The following is a 22,094-nucleotide window of genomic DNA, read 5'->3' as shown; positions in this document are numbered from 1 at the left end:
TAATTACTTCATTGCCTTGATTTATGTGGCATCTATAGGTGGTCACATGTGTTGGTTGAATCGTTTGTACAGTTATTTTTGAAAACATTTTGAACCAAGGTCAACATACACATCATACGTTCTAAGTATTTAAGTTACTGAAAATTTACTTTAGACCTATATGTGCTGGGTGTGTAAATCACAGAAGTGCTTCAGTTTTTGTTGTTGTCAAGACAGGGTTTCTCTGTGTGTAGCCCTGGCTGTCCTGAAATGCACTCTGTTGACCAGGCTGGCCTGGAACTCAGAGATCCACCTGTCTTCCTCCCCAGTGCTAGGATTAAAGGTGTGAGCTACCACAGCCCATCAGGAATGTTTCACTTTAGCAGTAATAGGTTTTTTTGTTTTGTTTTGTTTTCATTTTTTGTTTTTTGAGACAAGGTTTCTCTGTGTAACAGCCCTGGCTGTCCTGGACTCAGTTTGTAGACCAGCTGGCCTGGAACTCACATTGATCTGCCTGCCTCCCAAGTGCTGGGATTAAAGGGGTGGGCCACCACCACCGGCCAATAATAGCTTTTTTAACGATCAGGTGGTGTTTGTTTTGCTTTTTTTCCTCTTTTGGTCTTTATTTTTATTTTTATTTTTTTTTTACTTTTTTAAGACGGGTTTCTTTATGTAGCCCTGGCTGTCCTGGAACTCATTATGTAGACCAGGCTGGTCTTAAACTCACAGATCTGCCTTCCTCTGCCTCTCGAATGCTGGGACTACAGGTGTATGCTGCCACCCCCTGCTTTGCTTTTTTCAAGTTTAGTTCTTTGAAACAAACCTCAGAGACTGCTTTTATTTGGTTGTGCTGGAATTTTGCCAAGTTTTTTTTTTTTTTGCTGTTTGAATCCTGTATGAGTTCGTGAGGGCATCCATGAAAAAGTATCATAAGCTGCGTGGATTAACAGTAAAATAGATTTTTCTCACAGTTCTAAATCCAAGATGAAGATGTTGGCAAGGATGATTTTTATTTATTATCATCATCATCATCATCATTATTATTTTACTTATTAGTTGAATAAGTGCTTTCAAATGTGGGCTTATGTGTGGTCAGAGGACAGCTTTCTCAGGGCTTCTGCCTCATTCCCTCATGAATTCTGTGGATTGAATTTAGATTGTCAAGCTTCAGGGCAAAGGCTTTTACCTGCTCAACTGGCTTGCCTGCTTTGCAGGCTGATTTCTGAGGATTCACTTTAGCTTACAGATAGTTGTCTTTTCTCATTATGACTATTTGTGTATATATTTCTTCTAATAAGTTTAATTAGAAGTTTAATTTAAATTACATCTTTAAAGATCCTGTCTCTATAAAATCACATTCTGAGGTCTTGGGGTTTGGAGTTCAGTATATGAGTGAGTCTGTAGCATATGGTTTCTCTATGCTAAGATTCACCCTTTTGAAATAATAAGGAAATTAGTAGTTGTTGTAATAGCCATAGTGGACACTAGTAGAGAGGGTTTCTGTATGCTAAGCATCCCAAAAGGTATTTCTCCTATTATTTGATCTTAAAACCATGCTGAGCTACATGTGGTGGTAAGTTCCTGTAGCTCCAACTACTTGAAAGGTTCAGCTAGGAAGATTTGTTCACAGAGGCTTGATGGACAGTACAGCACAAAACCATCACAGTATATTTACAAAAACACTCTGTAAGGAAGTATACTTACTGTTCTATATTTTCTTTCTTTCTTTTTTTATTTAAGATTTATTTATTATTAATACAATATTCTGCCTACATGTTTGCTAGCATTATAGATGGTTGTGAGCCACCATGTGGTTGCTGGGGATTGAACTCAGGACCTCTAGAAGAGCAGACAGTGCTCTTAGCCACTGAGCCATCTCTCCAGCCCTGTTCTACATTTTCAAGATGAGGTTTCTCAGCTTCTATTAGTAAGTCATTCAAGGTTGCCTGGCTAGTAAGAGGCAGGGAACGATTTTAGCCTCTTTCTAGAAGACAGGCTGATCACACTTTGTCCTTTCTTACAGGTTCATTGGTAGGACTATTCTGCTACCATCATGTCTTGGTTTGCTGATCTTGCTGGAAGGGCTGAAGATCTTTTAAACCGCGTTGATCAAGGGGCTGCAACAGCTCTCAGAAAGGAGAACACCAGCAACATCTTTTATAGCAGAAACACTGACTATCCCGAACTTGACCAGCAAAACACAGACTCAACTTACCAGACTGGACCTAAAGCTAACTATATTTCTTCAGCTGCTGATAACATCCGACAGCAAAAAGCCACTCTCATAGCTGGCACAGCAAACGTGAAAGTAGGGTCCAGGACAGCTGGGGAGGTCTCCCATCCCACTGAGCACGGGCCTGTCCCTAGGTCTTCATCCCAGTTTGTTCGGAGGAAAAAGTCAGAGCCTGATGATGAACTGCTGTTTGATTTTCTTAACAGCTCCCAGAAGGAGCCCACTGGGAGAGTGGAGACCAAGAAGGAGAAGGGCAAAGCACCTGTCTTCCCAGGTTCTCAGGCATCAAGTGTCAGCTCTCTGAACACCAGTATAACTGCCATCAAGGCCGTGGAAGAAAGTCCTGGGAGCCAGAGTCCTGGTAGTAAATCAGTCCTGTTTCTTTCAGAATTAAGCAGAATGGAGGTGTCATCCTAAGTTAAAAATGTTTGAGTAGTATTCTTCATCCACTGTTACAGGATCTGTCCCCACAGGTATAAGAGGGATCTTGGCCAGTGTGCATTGTAAACAAGGATGACGTCAGTACTGTCTTAGAGGAGTGTTTCAAAGAGAGCCTGGTCTGTAGAATGAGTTCCAGGATAGCCAGGATTACACAGAGAAAACCGTGTCTAGAAATACCGAAAAAGAAAAGAGAAAGAAATAAATTAGACTCTTTGAGACTCCAAAGAAGAATTGAAATCTTAATATAATTTTAATCTATAGGCTACCCTACAGTCTTTCTTTTACAGTCTATTTATTGAATAATGTAATTTTTAAAAGTTATGTGTAAGTGGTAAATACATTCTAAATTTAATTATGGTTTTGTTTGTTTGTTTGTTTGTTTGTTTGTTTTTCTTTGGACCTTTAAGTTACTTACCTTTTTCCCCTTAATTACAATTAAGAGATTTTTCTACTTTGTTTGATTTGGTTTTGGTTTTTCGAGACAGGGTTTCTCTGTGTAACAGTCCTGGCTGTCCTGTACTAACTGTAGACCAGGCTGGCCTCGAACTCAGAAATCTGCCTGCCTCTGCCTCCCAAGTGCTGGGATTAAAAGTATGTGCCACCACCACCTGACTGAGAATTTTCTACTTTTATGAATTTTTTTTTCCCAAGACAGGGTTTCTCTGTGTAGCCTTGGCTGTCCTGGACTCACTTTGTAGACCAGGCTGGCCTGGAAGTCAGAGAGGTCTGCCTGCCTCTGCCTCCCGAGTGCTGGGATTAAAGGTGTGCGCCACCACGCCCAGTTCCTGCTCTAGTTTTAGGATTTTTAACTTTATAACATTGAAATCAGATAAAATAACCTTGAGTTTCAATTAAGTCATATATATGTATGTACATATCCCTGCATTAAATTTTTAAATTATACTTTCAGATATTAAACTCCCTCTTTTACTTATTTGATCTAATGAAGAACTGTCCGTGTTTTAAGATATATGTGCTTAGCCAGGTGTGGTGGCACACGCCTTTACTTCCAGCACTTGGGAGGCAGAGCAGGCGGATCTCTGTGAGTTCCAGGACAGCCTGGTCTACAAAGTGAGTCCAGGACAGCCAAGGCTACACAGAGAAACCCTGTCTGGAAAAACCAAAATCAAAACAAAACAAAAAAATAGATAAAATATATGTGCTTATTTTTTGGCAGTGTGTGGATACAGAGGCATGTGTGCCACAGAGGCATGTAATCAGCTGATTGGGTTCTGGCATTTAACTCAGGTTGTTAGACTGGGCAGCAAGAGTCTCTTTCTTGCTGACCCTGACTTTTTTTGGGGGGAAAAGTCTTTCCTTCTTTATTTATTTATTGGTATTTGGAGACAAGATCTAGAACTTGTAATTGTCCATGTCATACTCCTAAGTGCTAAAATTATTAGCATGTGCTATCAACCTGGATCTCATTGTTACTAATTTTGAGAAATATTGTAGCCTAGACTGGCCTTGAACTCATAGGGTAGCCCAGTAGCCTCAATCTCATGGTGATCCTCCTGCCTCTGCCTCTCCAAGTGTTAGGGTTACAGGTGTGTTCCCCTGCACCCAGTGGCTTCTTATGTTTTTAGTTTGCATTTACTCCATTACTAAAGGCACTGAGGATTTCACCATGTTATCACTTGCTTATCTAACCTTGTGGAAAGTCCCCTTTTGCCCACATAATTTAAAAAATAAGTTAAATGAGGGGCTAAAGGAATGGCTCAGTGGTTAAGAACACTGGCTGCTCTTCCAGAGGACCTAGATTTAGTTCACAGCATCCATATGGTGCCTCACAACTGCCTGCCACCTCAGTTCCAGGGGATAAAACACTCTTCAGGCCTCCATGGGCATAGCACGTTTATGAAGTGCACAGACATACAAACAGGCAAACTAGTTATACACATTAAAAATTAAAAATAAAATAAGTGAATTTGCATTACACTTAATTAAAAACAAGATGGATTTGAACTCGTGGCATCATTTAGTAAATCAATTTTAGGGTCAGTTTGGTCATAACACATTAGTCTTCTTGCTTTGAACCCCACAGCTGTTCCGTTGTGCCTTCTCTGTTTTCAGGGTTGACACTTCTTCCTTTTCTCAAAACCATGTCAGAAACAAGGGAACACATCGTTTTAAATTATCTCCAGCAGCTGGGTATGGTGATGCACACCTTTAATCCCAGCACTTAGGAGACAGAGGCAGGTGGATCTCTGAGTTCCAGATTAGCTTGGTTTACAGAGTTCAAGGCAGCCAGGGCTGTTACACAGAAACCCCGTCTCTGGGGAAGAATATCTCTGGCTTTCTTCTTCCTAGAACTGGTTCATATTCTCTCTTCCAGTGTGTCCAGACTTTGAGGATCTCTGTAGGTCTGTAGACTCCATGTGTAAGACTATATTTTCATGAGTGGTATCTGTTGAGAATTAATGGTGTTTTTCTGGGATCCAAACTATAGCAACCAATGCACCAAGAAGCATTCCAAAAGCAAGTGACTGCTGCTTACTTAGCGACTATGCTGTTTACATAGTGTGTTCTTGTTTTACAGAGGTGAGTAGTTCTGATTCTGTGCCTGAAGGCCACAGTGAGTCCTTGAAGGAAAGCATAGCATCAAATGCCACCAGCATGGAGCACAGCTCAGCACCTAGTGACGGGGGCATGTCACACGAGCTGTCTAATCTCCGACTGGAGAATCAGTTGCTCAGGAATGAAGTCCAGTCTTTAAATCAGGAAATGGCCTCATTACTTCAGAGATCCAAAGAAACTCAAGAAGGTAGGACCTTAATTACATGGGGCTTGTGAATTGTTATTTCCATGGAAATGTTGGGCCTAAATTTAAAAATAGAACCATTTCTTCTATGAGCACAAAGCAGAATCTTGGCTAGTTTAGATGCTTAAGAAACCACTAAATTACCGGGCGTGGTGGCACACGCCTTTAATCCCAGCACTCGGGAGGCAGAGGCAGGCGGATTGCTGTGAGTTCGAGGCCAGCCTGGACTACAAAATGAGTCCAGGACAGTCAAGGCTACACAGAGAAACCCTGTCTCTTAAAAAAAAAAAAAAAAAAAAGAAACCACTAAATTACCGGGCGGTGGTGGCACACGCCTTTAATCCCAGCACTCAGGAGGCAGAGGCAGGCAGATTGCTGTGAGTTCGAGGCCAGCCTGGTCTACAAAGTGAGTCCCGGACAGCCAAAGCTACACAGAGAAACCCTGTCTCGAAAAACCAAAAAGAAAAAAGAAAAAAAGAAAAAAAAAAAAGAAACCACTAAATTAAAAAATTAAAAAGAAAAAAAAAAGCTCAAACTATGGCACCAGCCAAGGACAATACAGGCTATAAACCTCAAACTCCTACCCAGATCTAGCCAATGGACAGTTGAGTGGAGAGTGGGGTCTGACTTTCACATGAACTCTGGTGCCTCATATTTGACCGCGTTTCCTGGATGGGGAGGCCTGGTGGCACTCAGAGGAAGGATAGCAGGCTACCAAGAAGAGACTTGATACCCTATGAGCATACACAGGGGGAGGAAGTCCCCCTCAGTCACAGTCATAGGGGAGGAGAGTAAGGGGAAAATGGGAGGGAGGGAGGAATGGGAGGATACAAGGGATGGGATAACCATTGAGATGTAATAAGAATAAATTAATAAAATAAAATTAAAAAATAAAAATAAATATATGTTTATTTAAAAAAAAATAAATTTCCTGACTTAAAATTTAAAACAAAAAGAAAAAAGAAAAAAATGGAGGCTAGAGTCTTGCAGTGTAGTGCAGGGTAACCTCAGACCTGCAGCAGTCTTTCTGTTTCAGCCTCACAAGTACTGGGCTCACATGTGTAAACCACTAGATTTAGGAACCAGTAGAAACCAGATATTAATAGTAATCCAATTATTTGATTTGTTTATTCTAACGGTATGGGGAACTATTTCACGAACCAAAGCTCGAGGATATAAAGTGCTGGACTCTAGTGGACATGGTCACAGTGTTGCAGCCACTCCAGGGCCCATAAACGAACCTGGAATTCAGTGTGAATGGTGTCCTCTGGAACCGTGCAGGGACATAACCTGCACGTAAAAACCCTCCACTTCTTCAGAAATGATTTTATTTTAATGTTGGGACTGGAGACATACATGGCTTAGTAGCTAGCTGCACCGGCTGCTCTTTCTGAGGAGCCGGGTTCTGTTTTGAACACTCACATGGTGGGTCAAAACCATCTATAACTCTAGTTTTAGGGGATCTGATGTCCTTTTCTGACCTCCAGGGCACCAGGCATGCATGTGATGAAGGAACATACATGCAGCCAAACCCCCATACATGTAAAAATAAGTAAATCTTTAAAAGAAATAATCTGTGTCTGTGGGGGTATTGACTGAGGGGGAGTGTGGCCGACGGGGGAAGAAAAGGGATAGGAGAGTTTACTGTGGTTCCTGGGCCCAGTGAGAGCAGCGTGATTGAATGGTGGGAAGTTTTATTTAGACACGAAACAAGTGGGGAGGAATAAGATATTAAAGACTGACTAGAAAAAGCTTTGATTTGCCCAGACTAATATAGACATGAAATAAAATGTTTTCTGAAACCCATGAAATTTGTTTGAAATCTTTAAAAGTTGTTTTTGGTGGTAGACTACCTATATCACGAAAATATGTGTTTTATTTTGCTTGAATAAAGAAATTTTATTATTTTAGTTTTTGGTTTTTTGAGACAGGATTTCTCTGTGTAGTAGCCCTGGCTGTCCTGGATTCACTTTGTAGACCAGGCTGGCCTCAAAGTCACAGAGATCCACCTGCTTCTGCCTCTCAAGTGCCTGGTTTACAGGTGTGTGCCACCACACCTGACTTCATTTTTTGTTTGTTTTGTTTTGTTTTGAGACAGGATTTCTCTGTCTAATAAGGAAGAGCCTTTGTTGTTCTAGACTCACTTTGTAGACCAGGCTGGCCTTGAACTCACAGAGATCTGCCTTCCTCTGCCTCCCTCCCCAGTGCCGAGACTAAAGTCACATGCTGCTTTTGAAATTTTATTTTTTTATAGAATTAAATAAGGCAAGAGCAAGAGTGGAAAAGTGGAATGTTGACCATTCAAAGAGTGATCGAATAACTCGGGAACTACGAGCCCAGGTCGATGACCTCACTGAAGCGGTGGCTGCAAAGGATTCCCAGCTGGCTGTCCTCAAAGTGCGACTGCAGGAGGCTGACCAGGTGCTGAGTTCCCGCACAGAAGCACTGGAAGCCTTACAGAGTGAGAAGTCACGGTAGGTAGTTCTGTTAATACAGAAAAGACAAGCTGGAGTATACAAATATGCTAATATTGTAGTGTATTCCAACTTACAAAGAAGCATCAGTTTCTTAGAAATTGACAAGAGGGAAATTTTCTTGTAATGTTGGAGATGGATTCATTTTTGACTTTTGAGATAAATGGTTAGCAAATTCTAAATTGAAGAGTGTTTATTTGAAAAGCATAGTGCCATCCACTATTTAATATACTGAATGTACATATTTGACCTAAAAATACAAAAAAGATATGTTAAGAATGTCTTAGACTGGGGTAGAGAGATGGCTCAGAGGTTAAGAGCATGGACTGCTCTTCCAGAGGTCCTGAGTTCAATTCCCAGCAACCACATGGTGGCTCACAACCATCTATAATGTGTGATCTAATGTCCTTTTCTGATGTGCAGGTGTACATGCAGTCATAGCACTGTATATAATAAAGAAATATTTTAAAAAGAATGTCTTAGACCATCTTTTTTGTTTCACTAAGTCATAGATGCTCCAAAAATTATAGTACCTGATTGCTTGTTCTCTGTGGAAATGCATTCTTTCATGTATGAATTTTCTTTTAGAATAATGCAAGATCACAGTGAAGGTAGTAGCCTGCAGAATCAAGCTCTGCAAACTCTTCAAGAGAGGCTACGTGAAGCAGATGCCACTCTGAAGAGAGAGCAAGAGAGCTACAAACAAATGCAGGTCAGAATGTTCTCTTTGTCCTCGGGGTGCAGAGAGGGGTGCCTCCACACTTGATAGCACCTCAGCTCTTCAGCAGAGTTTTACCATGCTTTTTATCAAACAGAAACCTAGATATTTAAAAAATTATCCTGCCAGGTGTGGTGATGCTTGCCTTTAATCCCAGCACTCAGGAGGCAGAGGCAGGCAGATCGCTATGAGTTTGAGGCCAACTTGGTCTACAAAGCAAGTTCAGGGCAGCCAAGGCTGCACAGAGACCCTGTCTCAAAAAACCAAAACAACAACAAAAAAAAACCCCCTTGAGATCCTTGCTGAATTAATGTCATGTATGAAAGAAAATCAAAATGGTTAATGTTTACCAAGCTGTGCATCTGTCAATTAACTTGTAGCAACCATTGCCATTATTTCAGCAAATGCTAGCTTGGGGCATCTTATTTTTATTTAATCTTATCTAGTTCTAGTTTAACCTGATTCATTTACTTTAAGAGAAAATTTCAAGAAAAAGCATGCTATTTGGGGGGTTTGGTTTGGTTTTTGGTTTTTCAACAGTTTCTCTGTGTTTCCCTGCTGTCCTGGAACTCACTTTGTAGATCAGGCTGGCCTCAAACTGAGAAATCCATTCACCTCTGCTGGAACTAAAGGTGTGTGCCACCACGTCTGGCTTACAGCTCTACATGTATTTATTTAGGTTTTTTTCAAGACAAGGTTTCTCTGTGTATAGCCTTGGCTGTCTTGGACTCGCTTTGTAGACCAGGCAGGCCTTGAAGTCACAGAATAGATCTACCTGCCTCCATCTCCCAAGTGCTGGGATTAAAGGCGTGCGCCACCACCACCAGGGATAGCTCCACTTTAGAGCAATTTTTATGTGTAGTTCAGTCTTGGACCTGTCTACCTCTCTGAATCCACTGACGGCTTTAGTGGTTTGTTTGAGGGCAGCTTTATTTATATTTTCATTTTGTTTCTGAGACAAGGTCTCACTGTATAGCCCTGGAAGTCCTGGAACTCTCTCTATGGACCAGGCTGGGCTCAAACTCAGAAATCAGCCTGCCTCTGCTTCCCCAGTGTTGGGGGGGATTCAGGGCATGCCCAGTTTAGTGATTTATTTTTATAAGATTCAAGAGAGTGCAAAGCCAATGGACAACCAAGATTACAGACTTTTATTTTGTACCTGTAAACATTCTAAAATATGAAAAAAAAAAAAAAAAAGAATAAGAAGAAAGAAAGAAAGACTAAAATGGTTGGTCCTGGGGAATTTTCTTTTTCTTTCTTTCTTTTTTTTTTCCCCTAGTATTTTGAAACAGGGTTTCTCTGTGCAGCCTTGGCTGTCCTGGACTCGCTTTATAGACCAGGCTGGCCTTGAACTCACAGTGATCCACCTGCCTCTGCCTCCCGAGTGCTGGGATTAAAGGCGTGTGCCACCACTGCCCGGCTGTGGAGAATTTTCAGTAAGGGGTAAAAAAACTTTGTTCCAACATGTAGTTCATATTTTTTAAAAAACTAGTGTGACTAGGCAATGGGGCACACGCTTTTAATCCTAGCACTTAGGAGGCAGAGGCAGGTGGATCTCTGAGACTCAGCCTGCTTGGTCTACATAGTGAGTTACAGGACAGCCATGGCTACATAGAGAAACCCTGTGTTGATTATGTGAAATATTTCACATTCTCTTCTGTCTTCTGGTCCTTTAGAACATTGTATGCTTTACACTTGCAGCACATTGCAGTTCAGACACTCAGATATTGAAACTTTCTTCAGGGATATTTAGTCTGTATTTAGATTCCTTAAAATTTACAGATGAACCAGAGTCCCATACCTCAGTTCTAAAAATATTCAGAAAAATTTCTAAGAGCAGACTGTTCCTTAAGATCTAAACATGGAGACATAGAGTTTTCACATGGCCTAGCAGTTGTACTTTACGCACCTGCTGTTCACATAAAAACTTGTGGAGTGCGTGTAGAGCAGTATTGGTATTAGCTAGAGATAAAAGTGCCATTTGCTCCTGGAATAAACACGTTTTGGTATGTGCATACAAAGAAATCCTACTAAGGCCATAAAACAATGAGGTGGGGGTGGGGAGGCCCTTTAGTAAAGTGTGTGCTGTGTCGGCACGAGGACCTGAGTTTGGATTCATGTAAAAGGTGGACATGGAGCTGGATGTGGTGGCGCACGCCTTTAATCCCAGCACCCAGGAGGCAGAGGCAGACAGATTGCTGTGAGTTCGAGTCCAGCCTGGTCTACAAAGCGAGTCTAGGACAGCCAAGGCTACACAGAGAAACCCTGTCTCAAAAAAGGGTGGACAAAGGTAACATAAATCTAGGACCTAAGCTGTTGGTGAGCAGAGAAGACCGGCAGATTCCTGGAGCTCTCTGGCCAGCCAGTCTAGCCATGAGCTCCATGGTGAGACTCTGCCTCAAAGTAAAATGAAATAAAACAAAACTTGCTGAGGTTTGCTTCACATTTGTGGTAATCTTCCTGCCTCAGCCTCCCAAGTACTGGAGTTAGGTGTGCAACATTGTACCTGGCACACCTGGCATATTTCTTAGAAAACAGATCCCCAGCACCAAATTTGGAAATAAGACCCTATTGACAAAAGACCCTGAACAAACTGCTGCTGACTTGAATGCATTGTTGTGCTCGACAGCCACAATTTTATATTTTCCTATTCTTTTTTTTTCTCCTCATTTTTGGTCAGAGCTAATATATCCCCTTAAAATATCTAAATGTTAAATGATAGAATATGTATAATGTAAAATTTACCACAGAGTGAGTTTACTACACGCCTTAATAAAATGGAAGTGGAACGCCAGAATTTGGCAGAAGCAGTTACTGTGGCAGAAAGAAAGTATTCTGATGAGAAGAAGAAGGCTGATGAGCTCCAGCAGCAAGTCAAGCTTCACAGGTCGAGCTTGGAGTCTGCGAAGCAGGAGTTAGTTGACTACAAGCAGAAAGCTACAAGGATACTCCAGGTAAGTACGAGTGCACACTCTGTTGTGCTTCTCACTGGGGGACACCAGCACTTTACACACCAGGGAGGGCATGTGTTGGCTACATCGCCCTGCTGCAGTTAGAACTCCAGTGAAAAGGGTAGAAATTCTTTTCATCTTTCTACTCCTTTCCACAACTTCAGCTTACTACCTTCATCTCTGATGATGCTGTTGTTGCTAAGCAGCTATGTCATGCACTCACCAGTGTAGCCTTCAACCTCTCACCAGAGCGAAAACATGTGCTCTCATTTTATTTAGGATAGTCTGTCTGTGCATGGTCTGTCTGCCTGCGTTGTTTGAGTTGCTGCTTTGTGTGTGTGTGTGTGTGTGTGTGTGTGTGTGTGTGTGTGTGTGTGTCTACCACTACTGTGTCCTAGCTCAGTGGTCACTCGGTGGTAGAATGAGGACTAGATTTTGGGACACCTCCCAAAGGGAAAAAAAAGATTTTTGTTGTTGTTGTTGTTGTTCTGCTTTTAGCTTTTCCTTTTGAACTGTGCCCTGTTTTATCTCAATGCATCTTAGCTGTGTCAGAATGCTTAGGGCTATGCTGTCTCTATTAAGAACTCGTCCCCTTTGGTCCATCATATAGTTTTTATCTATTACATTTCTGAAATTATCTTCCCAAAAATGTCTAGAAGACCTGAATATGTCTTTGCTGTCATAGTTTATTATTTGCATGCACTTTGACTTTGATGACCCAGTTGGCGCTGTTACCTTCTCACCCACTTGGAGATCAGAGATCTTGTCCTCTGTGCCAAACATCACCTTGGCTCCTGTCTTGTTCTTTTTTATCACTCTTTCTAGGTCTGTGGAGTCCTCTTCCCAGTCTTAAAGAGTGGCCTCCTTTAAGTCCTCTCCTGAACCCTCTTTCCTGCCTTGCATTGCTGTATGCTCACACTGCTCCTACCTGTCACCTCATGAGACTCCAAGCATGCCTCTAACAGTCAACTCCTGACCTCACTTTGTTGCTGCTTGCTGTTTAGGTGTTGGGAAGCCTCACCTCCTAAACGATCTTCCTCATTTTGTGCTGGTAAATGTTACTGTCACCTGGCAGTAAAGCATGAACCCACATAGTCATTTACAAAATCTTAGGTTTTTTTGTTTTGTTTTGTTTTGTTTTGTTTGCCTTTAATTTAAAGGCACATTCAGCTTAGCAGATTTTTAAAAATCAAAATAATTGACAGGGTAAAGTCATTAATGCAGTACAGTGGGACTTGGAGAGAAAAGACTTTGTGTGCAGAGGGATGCCAGGGTTCGCTGCACTGAGTCGACACTATGAAGAGAACCTTGAAGGATGTGTAGAAAGGCTCACGTGAGGGTAGAGATTTCAGATAAAGAAGCTGTTCCAGAGGCAGGGGTCCTGAGAGAACATGGTGTGCCTAGGGAGCTAGTGCCCATTGTTGGAGCATAACATACTAGAGATTAGATGATAGAGATAAAACCCAGTCATGGGCTGGAATCAGACTGTGGAGGCTCCCGCAGGGTTTACCTTAGGTCTGAGGAGAGCGGTGCTAAAGAAATTGAGTAGCATTATGACATCAGAAATGAAGATGTGCCGGGCGGTGGTGGTGCGCGCCTTTAATCCCAGCACTTGGGAGGCAGAGGCAGGCGGATCGCTGTGAGTTCGTGGCCAGCCAGAGCTGTTACACAGAGAAACCCTGTCTCGAAAAACAAAAACAAAAATGAAATGCAGACGTGTAGCAGCGGTGAAGAACTTAGGTGAGAGAGCGTGGGCATTATCGTGCTCATGATTGCATCCCTAAACAGTACCTAGCTCACAGCCCTCCCCTGCCTACTGTCTGGTAATTTGTTTTAGTCTACCAAGTCGCATAAAACTAATTTGGCCTCCAGCTATGTTGGCACCTGCCTACTATTCTAGTGCTTAGGAAGCCGACATAGAGGGATTGCCACCAGTTCACGGCTGACCTGGGCTACAGTATAAGACTCTAACTCAAACAAAACAAAAATGAATAAAATTTAGCCTGGCATCCGAAGCCCTTACAAATTAACCCACACATACCTCCTGAGCTGCCTCACATAGTGCATTCCCACACACCAATGTGCTTTTGTGTTTTCTCTCTGTTTTAAACTAGCTGTGTTTCAATCTATAAATGCTGACTTTCAGGAAAAGCCTTCTCTCTTGCTCAGAACTCAGCAATAGGGGGTTGGGGATCTGACCATTTCCTCCTTGCTTGAGTTCATTGCTTTTTTCTACTGGTGCTTTTAATTTTCTTTAGTTTGTGAAGCAGAAGATGCTTTCCAGAGGACAGTTTTTTTTTTATCTCTCAGAGCTCCTAGTACAGTGCCAATTACATCATAGATGTTTTCTAAGCATTAGTTGATATAGTATGATTAGGAAAAGAAGAATAAGAGGAAAATATTCTTTTAAAAAAGATTTATTTATTATTTGTACAGTACAGCCCACATGTGTGCCACCAGAGGGCACCAGATCTCATGGATGCTTGTGAGCCACCATGTGGTTGCTGGGAATGGAACTCAGGACCTTTGGAAGAACGTCTGAGCCATCTCTCTAATCCGAGGAAAATATTCTCTATCTGTATGTGTGTGTGTGTGTGTCTGTCTGTCTGTCTGTCTGTCTGTCTCTCTCTCTCTTTTTCTCTCTTTTGGTTTTTTGAGACAGGGTCTCTCTGTATAGCCTTGGCTGTCCTAGTCTTGCTTTGTAGACCAGGCTGGCCTCGAACTCAGAGGTCCGCCTGCCTCTGCCTCCTGAGTGCTGGGATTAAAGGTGTGCACCACCACGCCAGGCTAGGAAAATATTCTTATGAAGCATTTGTACCTATAACATGATCATGGGGACTAAGGTCCAAGAACAGTTCAACAAGGGTCTCTTGCATTTTTATCCCTGTAGCTTTAATAAGCTATGATTTCTCTCTGTGGATAAATGTCTGGTGGCTTTGTTTCTATATGGTGAGATGACATTATATAAGCTACCTGGGAATAATGCTCAGTGGAAAAGTATACATAGCATGTATATGCCCTGGGCTCAGTCTCTGGCACCACAAAAAAATGAATAAAATAAAATGAAGTGAGTAAAGTACAAGCTCAGGTCTGGATAGATGGCTCAGAAGTTAAGAACACCTGTTGCTCTTAGAGAGGACTCAGTTCCCAGGGCCCATCTGGTGGCTTAATCTGTACTAGTTCAGAGGCTCTGATGCCCTCTTCTGGCTTCTGTGGTCACCAGGCCTTTGTACAGTACACAGACATACTTGCAGGCAAAACACTACACACACACACTAAATAACTCTTTAAAAAGTAAGCCGTTATCATCCTTGCTTGACTATACTCTCTGTTTCACAACAGTCTAAAGAAAAATTGATAAACAGCTTAAAGGAAGGCTCGAGTTTTGAAGGCCTAGACAGCAGCACTGCTAGCAGCATGGAGCTAGACGAACTTCGGCATGAGAGGGAGATGCAGAAGGAGGAGATCCAGAAGCTGATGGGCCAGATACATCAGCTGAGATCTGAGCTACAGGTAACATTCATCGCCTAGCATCCCAGACACCGTTTACCCCAGCTCTGTGTGAGAGGCTACGGTTCTGTGTTGTAGGGGGAGATGGCGTTATTGAAACAATGTTTCATTCCGCTAGAATGTTAGCTACCGTGTAGACATGTATCTGTACAGCAGGTTTCTTGCCTGTTGACTGACTGTAACTCCTAGGGCCTAACAAACACATGCGAAATAGGTACCACATGCTGCTATGTACTTAAGCCTAAGGTTATACCAGGAAACAGACAGGGATCTTTACATGTATGGATCTTAAATTCTGCTATTTAAAAGCAGATTACTTTGGGGTTTTCTATAAAACTGAAATGCTTCCTAGTATTAGCATGGGCTCAGAAACAATTATAGTTTTATGCATGTCCCCCCTTTTTTGTTGTTGTTGTTATTCTTTTGGGTTTCTCTGTGTAGCCTTGGCTGTCCTGGACTCACTTTGTAGACCAGGCTGGCCTCGAACTCACAGGGATCTGCCTGCCTCTGCCTCCCAAGTGCTGGGATTACAGGTGTGCACTACCACACCCAGCATACATGCTCTTAAAATTGCAGTCTGTGTATAAGAGCTGTGCTTAACCTAAAAGTAAGGATCTGGAGTATGACTCAGTAATAGCATGCTTGCCTGGCATGAGGGAGCTTTCAGTCTAATTCCCCAACACAAAACAGTATATTGGGCCATTTATTCCACATATATATGGGATCTTTGACACAGATATCATAGGGGAAGGTCTCTGCTGAAAGGAGATTAAGAACCTTCTACTCTTTTTTATTTTCTAAGTTGAATCATTTAAAATTTGTAAACAAATATGAATTCCAAAGAATTCAAACACCTCAAATTAGAAGTTATATAGAGGGTAAATTTACTCATATCTGTTGCATGCTTTTTGGATAAGAATATAAAAATGACGTGTTGTAATATTTTATCCCAGCATCATGAATGACGTTGAACCATTTTTCTTATCCCTGCTCCAAGAAGTTTATAAAATCTATATTAGATCTATAAAAAGCATTAAATCTAGTAAAATTAAGAAGCTGTTAGTAGAGCTGGTGAGCTGGCTCATCAGATAAAGACACTTACTGTGCAAGTTTGACAGCCAGAGCTCCGTCCCCAGAACCTACATAAGGTAGAAGGAAAGAGCTGCCTCCTTGTTGTCCTCTTAGCTACAGGTGCCACTGTAAGCAATGCAGCCACTCACAAATATTGTACTTTTTGTGTTTTGTTTTGTTTTTTGAGACAGGGTTTCTCTGTGTAGCCTTGACTGTCCTAGACTCACTTTGTAGACCAGATTGGCCTCGAACTCACAGCGATCCACCTGCCTCTGCCTCCCGACATAATTTTTTAATTAAAAAATATATTACAGCTAGACATGGTAGTGCACACCTTTAATCCCATCATTCAGGGAGGCAGAGGCAGGTGGATCGCTGTGAGTTCAAGGCCAGCTTGGTCTATTAAGTGAGTCCAGGACAGCCAAGGCTACACAGAAACCCTGTCTCTTAACCTCTGAGCCACCTCTCCAGCCCATGAGAAACCCTGTCTCAAAAAAAAAAAAAAAAAAGAAAGAAAGAAAGAAAGAAAAAGAAAGAGAAAAAGAAAAGCTAACAGTTTCAAAGAGCTGAGTGAGGTACCAAAGGGACCTGTCTGTGTTAGTTGTGTGTTTGCCATCAGCTAGCACACAGAGAGATTATCTGTGCTGACATCACTGAGTTAGCATATGAGCTGCTTCTGGCTTTACTACTGTTAGCCAGTTTCATATCTTCCCATATTTCTTATTCTCCCTTTTTCTAACTCAAAAGCCAACTGGGGATAGTGGTCCATGCTTTTATCCCAGCACATGGGAAGGCAGAAGCTGGTGGATCTCTGAGTGCTGGGATTGCAGGAATGCACTACCACACCCAGCTTTTAATTTAAAAAATAATTTTAAAAAAATGTTAGCTTTTCAGTGGAGACATGGATTACCTCATGAAGTTAGATTTTTGTGGCGGAAGCAGCTGTGGCATCCTGGTCATTTACTCACTACTAGCCAAATTACATAGTGAAGATAGCTGATTTGATTACTCTGATCCCTTATCCCTGTCGGAACTGCTGAGCCCAATCTATAGCATGTAATGGCTGCTCAGTGTGTGTTGAACATAACTCTTAGTTTTTGCCTTCACATGTATGGTTCTTTTTAGGATATGGAGTCTCAGCAGGTTAGTGAAGCAGAATCAGCCAGAGAACAGCTACAGGATCTGCAAGACCAGATAGCTAGGCAGAGGGCAGCGAAGCAAGAGCTTGAGACTGAGCTGGAGCGAATGAAACAGGTAAGGAGAGGGACCCTCCTGGCAAAGCTTAGAGCGCGGTTCAGAGTGTTGGTGGTAGGTGGGAGCTTCCTCTTGCCTTTTCATCCCACCGTCTTTGGTTTGGGGTTTTGTCTGCTTGCTTGTTTCTTTGTTCGGTTGGTTGATTGGTTTTGGGTTTTTGAGATGCATAGCCTTGGCTGTCCTGGACTCACTTTGTAGACCAAGCTGGCCTCAAACTCACAGAGATCCACCTGCCTCTGCCTCCCTGAGTGCTGGAATTATAGGTGTGTGCCACCACACCCACCTTTGGTTTTTTGTTTTCGTTTTTGTTTTTTCCTCAAGACAGGGATTCTCTGTGTAGCCTTGGCTGTCCTGGGCTCACTTTGAAGACCAGGCTGGCCTCGAACTGACATCAGTCCTCCTGCCTCTGCCTCCCAAGTGCTGGAATTAAAGGCGTGCTACCAGCTTTGTTTTTTAATGTTTATTATTATTGTTTGTATTCATGATGTCTGACTGTAGGCACACGCATACTGCTATCCGTATGCTACTGCTTGCTTGTAACAGTCAAAGGACAACTTTGTAGGCTTGGTTCTCTCCTTCCATGTTTACATGGGTTCTAGAGATTGAATTCAAGTTGTCAGACTCGAGGTGCAAGTTTCTTTACCAACAGAGCCTTCTCTCTTACACACACATTTTTTTTGTTGGGGGCAGGGATTAAAGACATGTACCCCTCTTGATTTTTTTTGTGTTTTGTTTTGTTTTTAGGGTCTTTGAGACAGGGTTTCTTTGTGAATAGCCCTGGCTGTCCTAGATTAGCTTTGAGGACCAGGTTGGCCTTGAACTCACAGAGACCCACCTGCCTCTGCCTCCCAAGTGCTGGGATTAAAAGCGTGGGCCACCATGCCCTGCTCGGCTCGTTGTTATTGTTGGTTTTTTCAAGACAGGGTTTCTCTGTGTAGCCTTAGCTGTCCTAAACTCACTCGAGGCTGGCCTTGAACTCACATCAGTCCGCCTGCCTCCCAGGTACTGGGATTAAAGGCATGGGCCACCATGCCCTGCTTGTTTTGTTTTTTAAGATGGGTTTCTCAGTGTAGTCCTGTCTGTCCTGGAACTTGGTCTGTAGACCAGGCTGGTCTCCACAGAGATCCGCTTGCCTCTGCCTCCAGTTTTAGGATCTTGTGGGGTTTCTTTTGTTTGTTTTGTTTTGTTTTTTGTTTTTCGGGATTGTTTATTTCTGTGGCTTGTGTATGAGTATATTTGCAAGTGTGTGTGCTGGTGTTTGTGCGTGAGCATGAGCATATGCTGAAAGAGCACATTAGGTGTCCTCCTCTATCACTTTGTGTTTGTTTTGTTTTGTTTTGAACCAGGGTCTCTTTATATAGCCTTGGCTGTCCTAGAACTCACACTGTAGACCAGGCTGGCCACAAATTCAGAGATCCACCTGCCTGTGCCTCCTGAGTGCTGGGATTAAAGATGTGAGCCACCACCTGACCCTCTATCCCTTTCTTCTACTTATTCCTTTGAGACAGTGTCCTGAACGTGGGGTTCTTGTCTCAGCTCAGCTAGAACCAGCAAGCCCTGGGGATCCTCCTGTCTCTGTTCTCATCCACTCAGAGTTGGGGCTACAGGACATCCGGCTTTTTAAATGGATGCTGGGAGCTGAACTCTAGTCCTCATAATGTCACATAGTGTTTAACCATTGATCCATCCCTTTAGCTCATGTTGTTGTTGTTGTTTGTCTTAACAGATGGAAATTTGGGCACAGAATATATAACTGCCTCATACTATAAGGTGAACTAGAGAATAAAACCCAGTGTCATCAGCTCAGAGCCCAGAATTCTTTCTATTTCATATGTCTATATCCCATTTGTCTGTCAGAGTGTGTGAAAAAACACGCCAAGCATGGTGGCATACACCCTTAATCCCAGTGCTCAGGGAGGCAGAGGCAGGCAGATGGTTGTGAGTTCGAGGCCAGCCCGGTATACAAAGCGAGTATAGGACAGCCAAGGCTGCACATAGAAAGAAACCCTGTCTTGAAAAACCAAAACAAACAAACAAAAAACATAAAACACTGTACTCACTACATCTACTTTCTCTGTTAGAAATACTGTTTGTGCTATATTAGTTTCTTCTTTCTATTTGAGAATGAAAATATATGTTCAGTTAGTTTCCCAAGCAAAATTATTTTACAGCAGTATATTGCAGTAGTTTCTATGTTGAGGCAGGTGCTACTAAATATGCGTATAGCCACATTTTCAGAGCAAGATTCTGTATCTTATAGTGATGCCTATTGACTGTAATAACTACTACTGTTGTCAACATTTGCTGTCTTATTTCATACAGTAAAAGGTCACTACTATTCATTTTTAGAAAATTATTCTTGTGATTCTTAGTGTATCATTTCTAATTTTTTATATTTTAAATTCTCTTTATTCTTCATGTGTATTTTTAATTCTTTAAATGAGTTTTTCTTTAGGGTTTACTATGGAAATAGTACTTAAAATTATTTTGTGACTGTTAAGAGAAAAACCAAATAGAGACCTGTAAGACATGTGTGTCACAGACTGTTCTAGTTAATGTAATTATAAGATTAGCTGTCCTTTCAGAATTGCATTTTAGTTAGTTCAAGGAGCTACTATGTATCAAAGGGCAGCAGTTTGATGTGATTGATAGAGGATAATACTCATTTATTATGGCAGATGGTTTTCCTGTACCCTCTCTCAAATGTCATTTTAAAAATTATGAGTAGAAGAACATGAGCTGACTGTAGCTATAAGCTACTTGTCAAAGATTCCAGATGTAGTATTTAATTTTAGGATTAAATGTGTACTTCATTGAGTAATTTCAGCCTTGATTTTGTACAGATCTAGAACATAGAAGAAGTCTGGTAACCTTTCTGGTAAATCTGTACCAAACCACTGAGCCATCTCACCAGCCCCTCAAAAAAAAATCATTTATGAACATATTACTAACAGCATCGGTCTTTATCATAGGTGGCAAATATCTTCAGCTTGTTTTATGATCAATAATAATATTATTCTATAATAAATTTCACATTTATAAATGATGGCCCATTTTCCTCATTACTTTAAGGTAAGAATATTTTATATTTTCAGGTGATTTATCCTATTAGCATATATTTCAGAGTGTTGTTGACTTTTCATCCACACCATCCAAGTCCATGGCTGGTCCATTCAGTGTGGCTGTGCCGTGAACTGAGTGCTGAGTGTGTGTCATTGTGGGTCTTGGGCTCTGGAGATGGCATGGAGCTCACTCAGATTGATTTATTCACACCTCACACTAGGAATTCCATTATGTGGAAGAAGATCTGCATAGAACAAAGAACACACTGCAAAGCAGGATTAAAGATCGAGAGGAAGAAATTCAAAAACTGAGGAATCAGGTAGGAGCGGGGAAAGTAAGTGACCTGCGTTGCTTCAGTAAGGTCTTTTTCCATATCCTTCAGAATTTTTCGTAAGGTTTAGAGCTGCTGTAGATTTTTCATCACACTTCTTTTATTTATTTATTTATTTTATTATGTATACAGTGCTCTGACTTCATGTACACCTACATACCAGAAGAGGGCATCAGATCTCTCATTATAGATGGTTTTGAACCACCATGTAGTAGCTGGGAATTGAACTCAGGACCTCCGGAAGAGCAGACAGTGCTCTTAACCTCTGAGCCATCTCTCCAGCCCTCTCATCACGCTTCTTAAATCGTCATTTACATACACAATGATTTCTTTTTTGTTGTTTTTGTTTGGTTGGTTTTGGTTTTTCCAGGCAGGGTTTCTCTGTGTAATGACTCTGGTGTCCTGGAACTTGCTCTGTAGTCCAGGCTGGCCTGGAACTCACAGCGATCCACCTGCCTCTGCCTGCCAGGTACTGGGATTAAAGGCGTTCACTACCACTGCCAGGCTTGGTTGTGTTGTTTTGTTTTATGAGACAGGGTTTCTCTATGTAGCCTTGGCTCTCCTAGACTCACTTTGTAGACCAGGCTGGCCTTGAATTTACAGAGAACTGCCTGCCTTTTCCTCCCAGAGTACTGGGCTTACAGGCGCGTGACACTGAGCCCAGCTCGCCGATGGCTTCCTTTTGTAGAAGTCTCTTGTAGCCACTTCATTACACGTTAGACTTGTCTGCATGGCTCTGACCTCAATGTGGTTGAGCTGATTATCACATTCATAATTGTGGTTTCTTTTTCCTAACAAAAATCTACTGATCAGTCATTATAGTATCAGTTGGTAGGACACTAAAGTCACCATTTTTTTTTTCTGTTTTTTGTTTTGTTTTGTTTTTTGGGTTTTTAAGACAGGGTTTCTCTGTGTAGCCTTGGCTGTCCTGGACTCACTTTGTAGACCAGGCTGGCCTTGAACTTACAGGGATCCACCTGCCTCTGCCTCCTGAGTGCTAGAATTAAATGTGTGCGCCACCACTGCCCGGCTCTAATTTTTATTATGTAAAATAAGATAATTATATATATACATATAATTTATTTTGTGTATATGAGTGCTCTAACTGCATAACATCTGCATGCCTGAAGAGGGCACTAGAGAGTATAGATGGTTGTGAGCCACCATATGGTTGAACTCAGGACCTCTGGAAGAACAGACAGTCCTCTTAACCACTGAGCCGTCTCTCCACCCAATATATTTTCACTGTATGAGAATAGAAAAAAATTTTTAACAATCAGCTAGGCATGGTGGTGCATGCCTTTAATC

General features: G+C 41.9%; 1 protein-coding gene across 1 annotated transcript in view; it reads left to right on the top strand.

Annotated features, from left to right (window-relative positions):
- The window catches only part of GOLGA5 (golgin A5), a 30,792-nt gene that overhangs the window by 1,636 nt on the left and 7,062 nt on the right, over window positions 1-22,094 (top strand). Inside the window, exons 2-9 of the mRNA XM_084792667.1 lie at window positions 2,003-2,573; window positions 5,193-5,417; window positions 7,669-7,888; window positions 8,477-8,600; window positions 11,357-11,560; window positions 14,900-15,070; window positions 17,264-17,392; window positions 20,676-20,774. Of these exons, the coding sequence (XP_084648793.1) occupies window positions 2,033-2,573; window positions 5,193-5,417; window positions 7,669-7,888; window positions 8,477-8,600; window positions 11,357-11,560; window positions 14,900-15,070; window positions 17,264-17,392; window positions 20,676-20,774 (1,713 nt within the window). The 5' untranslated portion in view covers window positions 2,003-2,032. The remainder of the gene's footprint in view (window positions 1-2,002; window positions 2,574-5,192; window positions 5,418-7,668; window positions 7,889-8,476; window positions 8,601-11,356; window positions 11,561-14,899; window positions 15,071-17,263; window positions 17,393-20,675; window positions 20,775-22,094) is intronic.

Source organism: Acomys minous (genome assembly GCF_964271855.1).
Source record: "Acomys minous genome assembly, chromosome: 8".
Taxonomy (NCBI): domain Eukaryota; kingdom Metazoa; phylum Chordata; class Mammalia; order Rodentia; family Muridae; genus Acomys; species Acomys minous.
Note: the sequence above shows the minus strand (reverse complement) of the source record. Positions and strands in the feature narration are given on the sequence as shown.